The sequence below is a fragment of the Ranitomeya imitator genome, chromosome 2 (genome assembly GCF_032444005.1).
Source record: "Ranitomeya imitator isolate aRanImi1 chromosome 2, aRanImi1.pri, whole genome shotgun sequence".
Classification (NCBI taxonomy): domain Eukaryota; kingdom Metazoa; phylum Chordata; class Amphibia; order Anura; family Dendrobatidae; genus Ranitomeya; species Ranitomeya imitator.
In genome coordinates this window covers 232,831,212-232,846,443 of record NC_091283.1, presented here as the reverse complement: position 1 = coordinate 232,846,443, position 15,232 = coordinate 232,831,212, and the positions used below count along the sequence as shown (strand labels likewise).

The following is a 15,232-nucleotide window of genomic DNA, read 5'->3' as shown; positions in this document are numbered from 1 at the left end:
TACTGGATCTTTTTGTGGCTTACGGTTGAAGGTACCTGGGCGGAGGCCAGAGCTCCCCTTGCTCGCTGACTCTCCTCTCTCCGCTCTGCCATCTCCATCTTGGCTAGCTCTATTCTCGTTCGCACGGCCATCTTTTCCTTCAGATCAGTACGCACATCAGCCATCACCTCTCGTATGATCTCTACTGCAGGGTTTGGGCCATAGAACGCCAGTCTGTTCTTTACCTCCCTCTGGAATTCAGTCTCCTCCACGTTCACATTGGGGGGCGCTGCACTGTCGTGTTCCATGATGGCTGCTATCAAATCCGCTTTTGTTTTGTTGCTGGCGATCAACCCTCGGGCTTCCACCAGATCTTTTAATGTAGTCCTCTTTAACTTCTGGTAGTTGTTTTCCATTCATTCCTTTCCTCCTGTAGAAGGGGTATCATATCCCGCTGTCTGCCACCAGTGTAACGGGGTCTACCAAGCTGGGGTAATAATAATAATAATAATCTTTATTTATATAGCGCCAACATATTCCGCAGCGCTTTACAGTTTAACAGTTTCAAACACAAAAGTCATAAGTAACAACGTTAACAATACAATAATTAAAGCAAAATAAGACGACCCTGCTCGTGAGAGCTTACAATCTACAATGAGGTGGGGGAGATGCAAAGTACAGGTGTGTATTTACAATGATGTATTTACAATCATGGTCCAGCCATCTTCAGGGGTTGGGGATAGATGGGGATAGTGAATGGGCTACACACACACAAACATAACATAACTTTGATTAGTGAACGTGATAGGCCGCTCTGAACAAATGTGTTTTGAGCGAGCGCCTAAAACTATGCAAATTATGGATGGTCCTAATATCTTGGGGTAGAGCATTCCAGAGGATTGGCGCAGCACGGGAGAAGTCTTGGAGTCGGTAGTGGGAGGTACGGATTAGTGCAGAGGTTAGCCGAAAGTCATTTGCAGAGCGCAGTGGTCTGTTAGGCTGATAGACAGAAATGAGGGAGGAGATGTAAGGGGGTGCCGCACTGTGGAGAGCTTTGTGGGTGAGAACAAGTACTTTGAATTGTATCCTGTAATGAATGGGCAGCCAGTGTAACGACTGGCGAAGAGCGGACGCGTCCGAGTAACGATTAGCCAGATGGACGACCCTGGCTGCTGCATTAAGGATGGACTGGAGAGGGGAAAGTCGAGTGAGGGGGAGGCCAATTAATAGAGCGTTACAGTAGTCCAGGCGGGAGTGGATCAGGGCGACCGTGAGGGTTTTAGCTGTCTCCATGGTGAGAAAAGGGCGGATTCTAGAGATGTTTTTTAGGTGTAAGCGGCACGAGCGGGCAAGAGATTGTATATGGGAGGTGAAGGAGAGATCGGAGTCAAACATAACACCCAGACAGCGCGCCTGCTGCCGGGGTGTTATTACGGTGCCACCCACGGAGAGGGAAATGTCAGATTTAGGGAGGTTAGTAGATGGTGGGAGCAGAAGAAGTTCAGTTTTGGAGAGGTTGAGTTTCAGATAGAGAGCGGACATGATGTTGGAGACTGCGGACAGACAGTCAGTGGCGTTCTGTAGTACAGCGGGGGTAAGGTCAGGGGATGACGTATATAGTTGTGTGTCGTCGGCATAAAGATGGTACTGAAAGCCAAATCTGCTGATGGTCTGTCCAATTGGGGCCGTGTAGAGAGAGAACAGAAGGGGGCCAAGGACTGAGCCCTGAGGTACCCCAACAGTGAGAGGAAGAGGAGATGAAGTGGAGCCAGAGAACAGAACACTGAAGGAGCGGTCAGAAAGATAGGAGGAGAACCAGGAGAGAGCAGTGTCCTTAATGCCTAGTGACTGGAGCCTAGAGAGCAGGAGAGGGTGGTCAACAGTGTCAAAAGCTGCAGAAAGGTCGAGAAGAATGAGCAGAGAGTGGTCACCATTACGTTTTGCTGTCAGAAGGTCATTGGTCACTTTGATGAGTGCAGTTTCTGTCGAATGTAGGGGGCGGAAACCGGACTGTGAAGGGTCTAGGAGGGAGTGAGTGGAGAGGTAACGGGTAAGGCGGGAGTATATCAGGCGCTCCAAGAGTTTAGAGATGAAGGGGAGATTGGAGACCGGTCTGTAGTTGTTTGTGCAGGATGGGTCGAGGGTGGGTTTCTTTAGTAATGGAGTAATGATAGTGTTTGAAGGAGGAGGGGAAAATGCCAGTGGTACCTCTTTCAGTACCACCCCGTGTTTCAGGAGGTTCACTCTGCTTTGGCTGGAGTCTGAATGAAGGACGCTGGTTACATGGGCGCATATAAAAGATAACTGCTTCTCCACGTATTTCCGGTCTGACAACACTTTACTCACAGGACACAGAATATATCACACAGATACAGAGGGCAGGCCAATAGAAAAGCGGCAGGCCAGACATACATTACAATAGCCGCAGGTGGCCGGAGCCTGCTGATATTTACTGTGGGAATTACAAAGGTGGGGGTGGGGGGCGGACAAAAGGGGAATATCGTGTCCCCTCTGCCCAGGGGCGCAGCTTGTGGGCTGATGCATTAGGGACATGCATCTCACATGGAACCTATTATACATACATATAACAGCACAACATATTCTGGGTGCTGAGTGGTTCCGTAACACGTAACAACCGTGATTATTGCTTATTCCCCGGAGAGTATACCGTGATTATCGCTTATTCCCCGGAGAGTATACCGTGATTATCACTGATCTCCCGGAGATGATACCGTGATTATCGCTGATCTCCCGGAGAGTATACCGTGATTATCGCTTATTCCCTGGAGAGTATACCGTGATTATCGCTGATCTCCTGGAGAGTATACCGTGATTATCGCTGATCTCTTGGAGATGATAACGTGATTATCGCTGATCTCCCGGAGAGTATACCGTGATTATCGCTGATCTCCCGGAGAGTATACCGTGATTATCGCTGATCTGGAGATTATACCGTGATTATCGCTTATTCCCCGGAGAGTACACCGTGATTATCGCTGATCTCCTGGAGAGTATACCGTGATTATCGCTTGTAACGGGGTCTACCAAGCTGGGGTACCTCTTTCAGTACCACCCCGTGTTTCAGGAGGTCCACTCTGCTTTGGCTGGAGTCTGAATGAAGGACGCTGGCTGGAATTGCTTGGTTACATGGGTGCATATAAAAGATCACTGCTTCTCCACGTATTTCCAGTCTGACAACACTTTACTCACAGGACACAGAATATATAACACAGATACACAGGGCAGGCCAGACATACATTACAATATCCGCAGGTGGCCAGAGCCTGTTGATATTTACTGTGGGAATTACAAAGGTGGGGGGAGGACAAAAGGGGTATATCATGTCCCCTCTGCCCAGGGGCGCAGCTTGTGGGCTGATGCATTAGGGACATGCATCTCACATGGAACCTATTATACATACATATAACTGCACAACATATTCTGGGTGCTGAGTGGTTCCGTAACACGTAACATCGCTGATCTCCTGGAGATTATACCGAGATTATAACTCCTGTGGTTTGTGCTTTGTCTGCAGCCCGCGTGGGGAAGACATCGCTCATAATGTCGCTGGTCAGTGAGGAGTTTCCGGAGGAGGTGAGGGGCCTTATGAAGGTCGGACTGACCCTGTAATTTTGGTGGCTGTGGAGGGTGGACATGCCGGGTGTGCCCCAGAATGTGGGGGCCGGTGATGACTTGGGGGAGCTGTGGCAGCAGAGGTCCAGACCTTGTATTTTCGGCGATGCTGCAAGATTACCTGGTGATCTGCAATTTTCTTTTAGGTTCCTGCTCGCGCTGAGGAGATTACAATCCCAGGAGACGTGACCCCCGAGCGGGTGCCCACCCACATTGTGGATTACTCAGGTTAGTGATCATACCCCTGGTGCCTCGCGGTTGTCATGGGATGGAGCAAATCCAGGCACACAAGATAATTATCTGCAGACCACTGGCAGAGCGATGTCTTATGTCTGACCCAATCGGCGGATTGTGTCTTCTCTTCACAGAGGCGGAGCAGACGGACGAGCAGCTGTATAATGAGATCTCACGGGTAAGACTACAACCCTCATCTGGAGCACAGATCCACGTTCAGCTCGGTTACCCTCTGCTCTTACCTTTATTCTGCTCCGTGTTCTGCAGGCGAATGTTATCTGCATCGTTTACGCGGTCAACAACAAGAACTCCATCGACAAGGTAAGAGGAGCTTCTGACTACTGCCCCATCAGCGGCCTCCTCCATCTCGCATCTTTTCTCTCCCTTGTCTTTCTGCCACCTCCTCCGCCTCTTGGCTCTTCCCTCTCTTGCCTCATTTTGGCTTCTCCCTCTATTGCTTTTTCTTGGCACCTCCCACTGTTGTCTCATTTTGGCTCCTCTCTCTATTGTCTCATTTTGGCTCCTCTCTCTCTATTGTCTCATCTTGGCTCCTCTCTATTGTCTCATCTTGGCTCCTCTCTCTATTGTCTCATCTTGGCTCCTCTCTCTATTGTCATCTTGGCTCCTCTCTCTATTGTGTCATCTTGGCTCCTCTCTCTATTGTGTCATCTTGGCTCCTCTCTCTATTGTGTCATCTTGGCTCCTCTCTCTATTGTGTCATCTTGGCTCCTCTCTCTATTGTCTCATCTTGGCTCCTCACTCTATTGTCTCATCTTGGCTCCTCTATTGTCTCATTTCGGCTCCTTCATCTATTGTCTCCTTTTGGCTCCTCCCTCTTTTGTCTCCTTTTGGCCCATCCCTCTGTTGTTTCCTCTTGGCTCCTCCCTCTATTATCTCCTCTTGGCTCCTTTTTAGGCTCCTCCCTCTATCGGCTCCTCTTGGCTCCTCAGTCCGTCTACTTCCTACTGCCTTCTCCCTCTTACGCCTCCTATTGGACTGTTTTTCCTGTTTGCCTATGGGCCTCTCTTCCTCCTTTTTACTCCCTGGCCACTCCTCCTCCCTCTGTCTCCTCCTCTTGGCTCCGTGGCCCCCTCTTGAAACCATTCCCCCCATCTCCTCTTGGCTACTTGACTTCCCCGCCCCCCTTCCTCCTTCTGGCTCCTTGGGGCCCCCTTTCCTTCTCTTGCCCCCCGTTTCCCATTCCTCCTCCTGCCTTTTCGCACTTCTGACTCCTCTTACTGCCTCCTCCCTCTATCTTTTGGCTCCTCGGCACATGCCCCCCCCCCCCCCCCCCCACACACCTCCCCTCCTTCCCTCTTGGTTCCTTGCCTCCTCCCCATTCCCCGTCTTGGCTCCTCCCCTCTTCCTCCTCTTGGCTCCTTGTCCCCCCCTCCTCCTCTTGGCTCCTTGTCCCCCCCCTCCTCCTCTTGGCTCCTTGTCCCCCCTCCTCCTCTTGGCTCCTTGTCCCCTCCCCTTTCTCCTCTTGACTCCTTGTCGTCGTTCCCCTTCCTCCTCTTGGCTCCTTACCTCGCCCGCTTCCTCCTCTTGGCTCCTTAACTCCGCTTCCTTCCTCCTCTTGGCTCCTTGTTCCCCCCCCCCTTCCTCCTCTTGGCTCCTTAACCCCCCCATCCTTCTCTTGGCTCCTCTCCCCTTCCTCCTCTTGGCTCCTTACCTCGCCCGCTTCCTCCTCTTGGCTACTTGACTCTGCCTCCTTCCTTCTCTTGGCTCCTTGTCCCCCCCCTCCTCTTTGCTCCTTGTCCCCCCTCCTCCTCTTGGCTCCTTGTCCCCCCCCCTCCTCCTCTTGGCTCCTTGTCCACCCCCCTCCTCCTCTTGGCTCCTTGTCCCCCCCTCCTCCTCTTGGCTCCTTGTCCCTCCCTCCTCCTCTTGGCTCCTTGTCCCCCCCTCCTCCTCTTGGCTCCTTGTCCCCCCCTCCTCTTGGCTCCTTGTCCCCTCCCCTTTCTCCTCTTGACTCCTTGTCGTCGTCCCCTTTCCTCCTCTTGGTTCCTTACCTCGCCCGCTTCCTCCTCTTGGCTCCTTAACTCCTCCCGCTTCCTCCTCTTGGCTCCTTGTCCCCCCCTCCTCCTCTTGGCTCCTTGTCCCTCCCTCCTCCTCTTGGCTCCTTGTCCCTCCCTCCTCCTCTTGGCTCCTTGCCCCCCTTCCTCTTCTTGGATCCTTGCCCCCCCTTCCTCCTCTTGGCTCCTTGCCCCCCTTCCTCCTCTTGGCTCCTTGCCCCCCTTCCTCCTCTTGGCTCCTTGCCCCCCCTTCCTCCTCTTGGCTCCTTAACCCCCCCATCCTTCTCTTGGCTCCTCTCCCCTTCCTCCTCTTTGGTCCTTGCCCCCACTCATCCTCCTATTGGCTCCTTAACTCTGCCTCCTTCCTCCTCTTGGCTCCTTGCCCCCCCTTCCTCTTCTTTGCTCCTTGCCCACACTAATCCTCCTCTTGGATCCTTGCCTCTCCCCTTTCTCCACTTGGCTCCTATGCACCCCCATTCCTTCCTCCTATTGGCTCCTTGCTCCCCTCATCCTCCTCTTGGCTCCTTGCCCCTCCCCTTCCTGTGCTTGGTTCCTTGCCCCCCTATCCTTCTCTTGGCTCCTTGCCCCTCCCCTTCCTCCTCTTGGCTCCTTGCCTCTCCCCTTCCTCCTCTTGGCTCCTTGCCTCTCCCCTTCCTCCTCTTGGCTCCTTGCCTTTCCCCTTCCTCCTCTTGGCTCCTTGCCTTTCCCCTTCCTCCTCTTCGCTCCTTGCCCCTCCCCTTCCTCCTCTTGGCTCCTTGCCCCTCCCCTTCCTCCTCTTGGCTCCTTGCCTTTCCCCTTCCTCCTCTTCGCACCTTGCCTCTCCCCTTCCTCCGCTTGGCTCCTTGCCTCTCCCCTTCCTCCTCTTGGCTCCTTGCCCCCCTCATCCTCCTCTTGGCTCCTTGCCCCCCTCATCCTCCTCTTGGCTCCTTGCCCCTCCCCTTCCTGTGCTTGGTTCCTTGCCCCCCTATCCTTCTCTTGGCTCCTTGCCCCTCCCCTTCCTCCTCTTCGCTCCTTGCCCCTCCCCTTCCTCCTCTTCGCTCCTTGCCCCTCCCCTTCCTCCTCTTGGCTCCATGCCCCTCCCCTTCCTCCTCTTGGCTCCTTGCCTTTCCCCTTCCTCCTCTTCGCACCTTGCCTCTCCCCTTCCTCCTCTTGGCTCCTTGCCTCTCCCCTTCCTCCTCTTGGCTCCTTGCCCCCCTATCCTTCTCTTGGCTCCTTGCCTCTCCCCTTCCTCCTCTTGGCTCCTTGCCCCTCCCCTTCCTCCTCTTGGCTCCTTGCCCCCCTCATCCTCTTGGCTCCTTGCCCCCCTCATCCTCCTCTTGGCTCCTTGCCCCTCCCCTTCCTGTGCTTGGCTCCTTGCCCCCCTATCCTTCTCTTGGCTCCTTGCCTCTCCCCTTCCTCCTCTTGGCTCCTTGCCCCTCCCCTTCCTCCTCTTGGCTCCTTGCCCCCCTATCCTTCTCTTGGCTCCTTGCCTCTCCCCTTCCTCCTCTTGGCTCCTTGCCCCTTCCTCCTCTTGGCTCCTTGCCGCTCCCCTTCCTCCTCTTGGCTCCTTGCCCCTCCCCTTCCTCCTCTTGCCTCTTCCCACTTTTTGCCCCTCCTCCTCTTGGTTCCTCCTCCCAGTCCTCTTGCTCTTAGCTCCTCCTCTTCATTCTGGCTCCTCCCATTATTATGGACTTGTCTGATCTACTTTCGGCTGTAGGTCACCAACCATTGGATTCCTCTGATTAATGAGCAGATGGACAAGGACAGCAGGTGATGTGGGGTCTGAGGGCCAGTGCGGATGTGTGGGGTCCTCTACTCTGCAGTAATACGTTCTGCCTCCTGTGTTAGGATCCCTCTTATTCTGGTGGGGAACAAGTCAGACCTGCTGGATTACAGCAGCATGGAGACTGTCCTTCCTATAATGAACCAGTACTCCGAGATAGAGACTTGTGTGGAGGTAAGCTGGTGCTGGGCCTGTGCCGACCTCAGGGATGGAGGGCGAGGCCTTCAGTAGACAATGAGGGGATTATTAAACTAGCGTTCATGGTGCTATACATGCCGGCTTGTTCGAGTCCCGCGTGCCCGCTTCCTCAGGTCTGGTCTCCTGGGGTGGACATCTGTAGTGTGCGCTGGGGCGGTCGGCGTGTAGTGTGCGCTGGGGCGGTCGGCGTGTAGTGTGCGCTGGGGCGGTCACCTTGTAGTGTGCGCTGGAGCGGTCGCCTTGTAGTGTGCGCTGGAGCGGTCGCCTTGTAGTGTGCGCTGGGGCGGTCGCCTTGTAGTGTGCGCTGGGGCGGTCGCCTTGTAGTGTGCGCTGGGGCGGTCGCCTTGTAGTGTGCGCTGGGGCGGTCGCCTTGTAGTGTGCGCTGGGGCGGTCGCCTTGGAGTGTGCGCTGGGGCGGTCGCCTTGTAGTGTGCGCTGGGGCGGTCGCCTTGTAGTGTGCGCTGGGGCGGTCGCCTTGTAGTGTGCGCTGGGGCGGTCACCTTGTAGTGTGCGCTGGGGCGGTCGCCTTGTAGTGTGCGCTGGGGCGGTCGCCTTGTAGTGTGCCCTCGGGCGGTCGCCTTGTAGTGTGCGCTGGGGCGGTCGCATGTAGTGTGCGCTGGGATTTGGATTATTATAGACTGCTGTGGTTGAGGACCACAATTCCCTTTCTTGTGAGGAGTATGGGGGTCTTAGTCGTGGTCCCCTGTACATAGGAGGCCTGGTGGTCTGTTGGGGGTTACACTGCTGGGATCGTGCCTGATGGGAGTGATTTCCTTGTGTCTTCTCTCCCAGTGTTCAGCTAAAAACCTGAAGAATATCTCGGAGTTATTTTACTACGCGCAGAAAGCCGTGCTGCACCCCACCGGCCCCCTGTACTGCCCCGAGGACAAGGAGGTAACATCTGGGTGGGGGCTGTTGATTGGGGAGGAAGCTGCTGTAACATTTAGGAGTGTAGTGATGGCGGTCTTGTTTGGGGGGTTACACATCGGGCCTCCTGACTGTAGCCATTATCCCCTCAGCTGAAGCCGGCCTGTGTGAAGGCGCTCACTCGCATCTTCAAAATCTCTGATCTGGACAATGACGGGATCCTGAATGACAGCGAGCTGAACTTCTTCCAGGTAACGCGTCTGTCGTGTGTGGGGGTGAGATGAAAGGGGTGGCTTCCCCGCGTCCCCATCGGCCCCTTTGCGCCCTCGTCAGCCCCCTTCGTCCCTCGATCCGTCAGCCACCTTCTGTGTCTTACAGAGGACGTGCTTCCACATTCCTCTCGCTTCACAAGCTTTGGAGGATGTGAAGAACGTGGTGCGCAAGAACGTCCATGATGGAGTTTCTGGAAACGGGCTGACTCTTAAAGGTGAGGAGATACCAGGGGTGGAGCTTCTGCAAGCAGCTTAGATACAGATAAGTGGCGGATACCTGAGCAGAGTGTTGACAGCTGAGATACACATGTGTAGTGGATACGTGAATAGAGAATGACGCCGCTGTCTCCTGCAAGTGGCTTAGATACAGATGACCAGTGGATATGTGATGTAAGAAAGCAGGAGGTAAGATCCTGGATGGCAGATACGTGTCACCAAGGTGGTTGGCCTCGATAATGTAAAGTCTGTATCAGTCACACTAGGTTACTGAGAAGGTTAATATGACTGGATTTCATGTCCAAGATATAGGCAAACAAAAGAAAGGTTGTTCCTATATTCCAGCCTGGGGCTTTCAGGCCTAATAACAGCAGCTGGGTTAGCACAGCAAAGTGGTGTTTCGGCTGGTGCTGAACAGAATTGTGTTTGTATAGTGAACACGCTTAAGCTGCTTTAGCTGCTACTGCCTGAAATACTGAGATTTATTAGGCTGCTACATTTACTTTAAGTAAACAGGGCAGCACACTGCAGCGCCAAAACATGCAAACTTGAAAACACGAAATTTGAACTGCATTACTGCACTAGAAACATGAAAAATGAGAGCTTTTAGCGCATAAAAATGGCCAATTTTATGTGTACCTCGTAGCCACTTTACGGCATCTCTCTTATACGAGGTCCTACGCTAGACCTACCTCGCTGAGAATAAACGTCTCCATCTGAATGGTTACATGTGAAACCTCTTCCTGGACTCAAATTCTCTCTCTCTGTGGAGGGGTATTGGACCTACTATAATTAAAACACCTGAAGCTAGGAGGCGGGGAGTGCACGATCAGAAGGCTAGAGAATACATTTCAAAAACCTGACCTGCACATCCAAACATAGACCGAGTGTGAACAGGTGCTGAACCCAGAGTCGCCAACTCGTACATAGTTAAGTAAACAGGGCAGCACACTGCAGCGCCAAAACATGCAAACTTGAAAACACGAAATTTGAACTGCATTACTGCACTAGAAACATGAAAAATGAGAGCTTTTAGCGCATAAAAATGGCCAATTTTATGTGTACCTCGTAGAGATGCCGTAAAGTGGCTACGAGGTACACATAAAATTGGCCATTTTTATGCGCTAAAAGCTCTCATTTTTCATGTTTCTAGTGCAGTAATGCAGTTCAAATTTCGTGTTTTCAAGTTTGCATGTTTTGGCGCTGCAGTGTGCTGCCCTGTTTACTTAACTATGTACGAGTTGGCGACTCTGGGTTCAGCACCTGTTCACACTCGGTCTATGTTTGGATGTGCAGGTCAGGTTTTTGAAATGCTACATTTACTTTGTCTCATTGTGCCTGAAGAAAGGACTGCATGTTATTAACCCCTTCATGACCCAGCCTATTTTGACCTTAAAGACCTTGCCGTTTTTTGCAATTCTGACCAGTGTCCCTTTATGAGGTAATAACTCAGGAACGCTTCAATGGATCCTAGCGGTTCTGAGATTGTTTTTTCGTGACATATTGGGCTTCATGTTAGTGGTAAATTTAGGTCAATAAATTCTGTGTTTATTTGTGATAAAAACGGAAATTTGGCGAAAATTTCGCAATTTTCACATTTTGAATTTTTATTCTGTTAAACCAGAGAGTTATGTGACACAAAGTAGTTAATAAATAACATTTCCCACTTGTATACTTTACATCAGCACAATTTTGGAAACAAAATTTTTTTTTGCTAGGAAGTTATAAGGGTTAAAATTTGACCAGCGATTTCTCATTTTTACAACGAAATTTACAAAACCATTTTTTTTAGGGACCACCTCACATTTGAAGTCAGATTGAGGGGTCTATATGGCTGAAAATACCCAAAAGTGACACCATTTTAAAAACTGCACCCCTCAAGGTGCACAAAAGCACATTCAAGAAGTTTATTAACCCTTCAGGTGCTTCACAGCAGCAGAAGCAACATGGAAGGAAAAAATGAACATTTAACTTTTTAGTCACAAAAATTATCTTTCAGCAACAATTTTTTTATTTTCCTAATGGTAAAAGGAGAAACTGAACCACGAAAGTTGTTGTCCAATTTGTCCTGAGTACGCTGATACTTCATATGTGGGGGTAAACCACTGTTTGGGCGCACGGCAGGGCTTGGAAGGGAAGGAGCGCCATTTGACTTTTTGAATGAAAAATTGGCTGCACTCTTTAGCGGACACCATGTCACATTTGGAGAGCCCCCGTGTGCCTAAACATTGGAGCTCCCCCACAAGTGACCCCATTTTGGAAACTGGACCCCCCAAGGAACTTATTTAGATTCCTAGTGAGCACTTTAAACCCTCAGGTGCTTCACAAATTGATCCGTGAATATGAAAAAGTACTTTTTTTTCACAAAAAATTTCTTTTCGCCTCAATTTTTTCATTTTCACATGGGCAATAGGATAAAATGGATCCTACAATTTGTTGGGCAATTTCTCCCGAGTACGCCGATACCTCATATGTGGGGGTAAACCACTGTTTGGGCACACGGCAGGGCTCGGAAGGGAAGGCGCGCCTTTTGACTTTTTGAATGGAAAATTAGCTCCTATTGTTAGCGGACACCATGTCGCGTTTGGAGAGCTCCTGTGTGCCTATGCATTGGAGCTCCCCCACAAGTGACCCCATTTTGGAAACTAGACCCCCCAAGGAACTTAACTAGATGCATACTGAGCACTTTAAACCCCCAGGTGCTTCACAGAAGTTTATAACACAGAGCCATGAAAATAAAAAATAATTTTTCTTTCCTCAAAAATGATTTTTTTAGCCTGGAATTTCCTATTTTGCCAACGGTAATAGGAGAAATTGGACCATAAATGTTGTTGTCCAGTTTGTCTTGAGTACGCAGATACCCCATATGTGGCGGTAAACCACTGTTTGGGCGCACGGCAGGGCTCGGAAGGGAAGGCACGCCATTTGGCTTTTTAAATGGAAAATTAGCTCCAATCATTAGCGGACACCATGTCGCGCTTGGAGAGCCCCTGTGTGCCTAAACATTGGAGATCCCCCACAAATGACCCCATTTTGGAAACTAGACCCCCAAAGGAACTAATCTAGATGTGAGGTGAGCACTTTGAACCCCCAAGTGCTTCACAGAAGTTTATAACACAGAGCAGTGAAAATAATAAATACGTTTTCTTTCCTCAAAAATAATTATTTAGCCCAGAATTTTTAAATTTTCCCAAGGGTAACAGGAGAAATTTGACCCCAATATTTGTTATCCAGTTTCTCCTGAGTACGGTGATACCCCATATGTGGTGGTAAACTACTGTTTGGGCACACGTCGGGGCTCGGAAGTGAAGTAGTGAAGTTTTGAAATGCAGACTTTGATGGAATGCTCTACGGGCGTCACGTTGTGTTTGCAGAGCCCCTGATGTGGCTAAACAGTAGAAACCCCCCATAAGTGACCCCATTTTGGAAACTAGACCCCGAAAGGAACTAATCTAGATATGTGGGGAGCACTTTCAACCCCCAAGTGCTTCACAGAAGTTTATAACACAGAGCCGTGAAAATAATAAATACATTTCTTTCCTCAAAAATAATTTTTAGCCCAGAATTTTTTATTTTCCCAAGGGTTACAGGAGAAATTGGACCCCAAAAGTTGTTGTCCAGTTTCTCCTGAGTACGCTGATACCCAATGTGTGGGGGTAAACCACTGTTTGGGCACACGTCGGGGCTCAGAACGGAAGTAGTGACTTTTGAAATGCAGACTTTGATGGAATGGTCTGCGGGCGTCACGTTGCGTTTGCAGAGCCCCTGGTGTGGCTAAACATTAGAAACCCCCCACAAGTGACCCCATTTTGGAAACTAGACCCCCCAAGGAACTTATCTAGATATGTGGTGAGCACTTTGAACCCCCAAGTGCTTCACAGACGTTTACAACGCAGAGCCGTGAAAATAAAAAATCATTTTTCTTTCCTCAAAAATGATGTTTTAGCAAGCAATTTTTTATTTTCTCAAGGGTAACAGGAGAAATTTGACCCCAATAATTGTTGCGCAGTTTGTCCTGACTATGCTGGTACCCCATATGTGGGGGTAAACCACTGTTTGGGCACACGTCGGGGCTCGGAAGGGAGGGAGCACCATTTGACTTTTTGAATAAAAGATTGGCTGGAATCAATGGTGGCGCCATGTTGCGTTTGGAGACCCCCTGATGTGCCTAAACAGTGGAAACCCCTCAATTCTAACGCCAACTAACCCCAACACACCCCTAACCCTTATCCCAACTGTAGCCGTAACCCTAACCACAACCCTAACCCCAACACACCCCTAACCCTAATGCTATGTGCCCACGTTGCGAATTCGTGTGAGATTTTTCCGCACTATTTTTTAAAAATCCGCGGGTAAAAGGCACTACGTTTTACCTGCGGATTTCCAGTGTTTTTTGTGCGGATTTCACCTGCGGATTCCTATTGAGGATCAGGTGTAAAACGCTGCGGAATCTGCACAAATAATTGACATGCTGCGGAAAATACAACGCAGCGTTTCCGCGCGGTATTTTCCGCACCATGGGCACAGCGGATTTGTTTTTCCATATGTTTACATGGTACTGTAAACCTGATGGAACACTGCTGCGAATCCGCAGCGGCCAATCCGCTGCGGATCCGCAGCCAAATCCGCACCGTGTGCACATAGCCTAATTCTAAAGGTATGTGCACACGCTGCGGAAAACGCTGCGGATCCGCAGCAGTTTCCCATGAGTTTACATTTCATTGTAAACCTATGGGAAACAAAAATCGCTGTACACATGCTGCGGAAAAACTGCACGGAAACGCAGGGGTTTACATTCCGCAGCATGTCACTTCTTTCTGCGGATTCCACAGCGGTTTTACAACTGCTCCAATAGAAAATCGCAGTTGTAAAACCGCAGTGAAATGTGCAGAAAAACTGCGGTAAATCCGCCATAAATCCGCAGCGGTTTAGCACTGTGGATTTATCAAATCCGCTGCGGAAAAATCCGCAGAGGACCAGAATACGTGTGCACATACCAAAACCCTACCCCTAACCCTAACCCTAGTTCTAACTCCAACCTTAGTGGAAAAAAAAAAAAATCTTTATTTTATTATTGTCCCTACCTATGGGGGACAAAGGGGGGGGGGTCATTTACTGTTTTTTTTTATTTTGATCACTGCGATAGGTTTTATCACAGTGATCAAAATTCACATTGGAACGAATCTGCCGGCCGGCAGATTCGGCGGGCGCACTGCGCATGCGCCCGCCATTTTGGAACATGGCGGCGCCCAGGAAAGAAGACGGACGGACCCCGGGAGGCTCGGTAAATATAAGTGGGGGGAGATCAGGGCACGGGGGGGCGTCTGTTGTGAATTCTGTTGTCGGGCTCCCTCCTGTGGTCATGAATGGTACTTCGGCTGGTTCTGTCCATGGACTTTCTCTGGTGGCTGTGGGTGTTTCTGAGTTTCCTTCCACAGGTGACGAGGTTAATTCGTTAGCTGGCTGCTCTATTTAACTCCACTTAGATCTTTGCTCTATGCCACCTGTCAATGTTCCAGTATTGGTCTAGTTCACTCCTGGATCGTTCTTGTGACCTGTCTTCCCAGCAGAAGCTATGTGACTGCTTGTTTTTCTCTGGTTTGCTATTTTTCTGTCCAGCTTGCTATTTTGATTGTTGTCTTGCTTGCTGGAAGCTCTGGGACGCAGAGGGAGCGCCTCCGCACCGTGAGTCGGTGCGCAGGGTCTTTTTGCGCCCTCTGCGTGGTCTTTTTGTAGGTTTTTGTGCTGACCGCAAAGCTTCCTTTCCTATCCTCAGTCTGTTCAGTAAGTCGGGCCTCACTTTGCTTAATCTATTTCATCTCTGTGTTTGTATTTTCATCTTTACTCACAGTCATTATATGTGGGGGGCTGCCTTTTCCTTTGGGGAATTTCTCTGAGGCAAGGTAGGCTTTATTTTTCTATCTTTAGGGCTAGCTAGTTCCTTAGGCTGTGCCGAGTTGCATAGGGAGCGTTAGGAGCAATCCACGGCTATTTCTAGTGTGGTTGATAGGATTAGGGATTGCGGTCAGCAGAGTTCCCACGTCCCAGAGCTCGTCCTAT

General features: G+C 50.5%; 1 protein-coding gene across 3 annotated transcripts in view; it reads left to right on the top strand.

Moving 5' to 3' along the window:
- RHOT1 (ras homolog family member T1) overlaps nucleotides 1–15,232 on the top strand; it is a 51,411-nt gene that overhangs the window by 5,010 nt on the left and 31,169 nt on the right. For all 3 annotated transcript variants that reach the window (XM_069748745.1, XM_069748744.1, XM_069748743.1), the window contains exons 2-10: nucleotides 3,515–3,573; nucleotides 3,759–3,840; nucleotides 3,981–4,024; nucleotides 4,114–4,167; nucleotides 7,555–7,607; nucleotides 7,686–7,794; nucleotides 8,610–8,711; nucleotides 8,837–8,935; nucleotides 9,063–9,171. In XM_069748745.1, coding sequence (XP_069604846.1) covers nucleotides 3,515–3,573; nucleotides 3,759–3,840; nucleotides 3,981–4,024; nucleotides 4,114–4,167; nucleotides 7,555–7,607; nucleotides 7,686–7,794; nucleotides 8,610–8,711; nucleotides 8,837–8,935; nucleotides 9,063–9,171 — 711 coding nt within the window. The remainder of the gene's footprint in view (nucleotides 1–3,514; nucleotides 3,574–3,758; nucleotides 3,841–3,980; nucleotides 4,025–4,113; nucleotides 4,168–7,554; nucleotides 7,608–7,685; nucleotides 7,795–8,609; nucleotides 8,712–8,836; nucleotides 8,936–9,062; nucleotides 9,172–15,232) is intronic.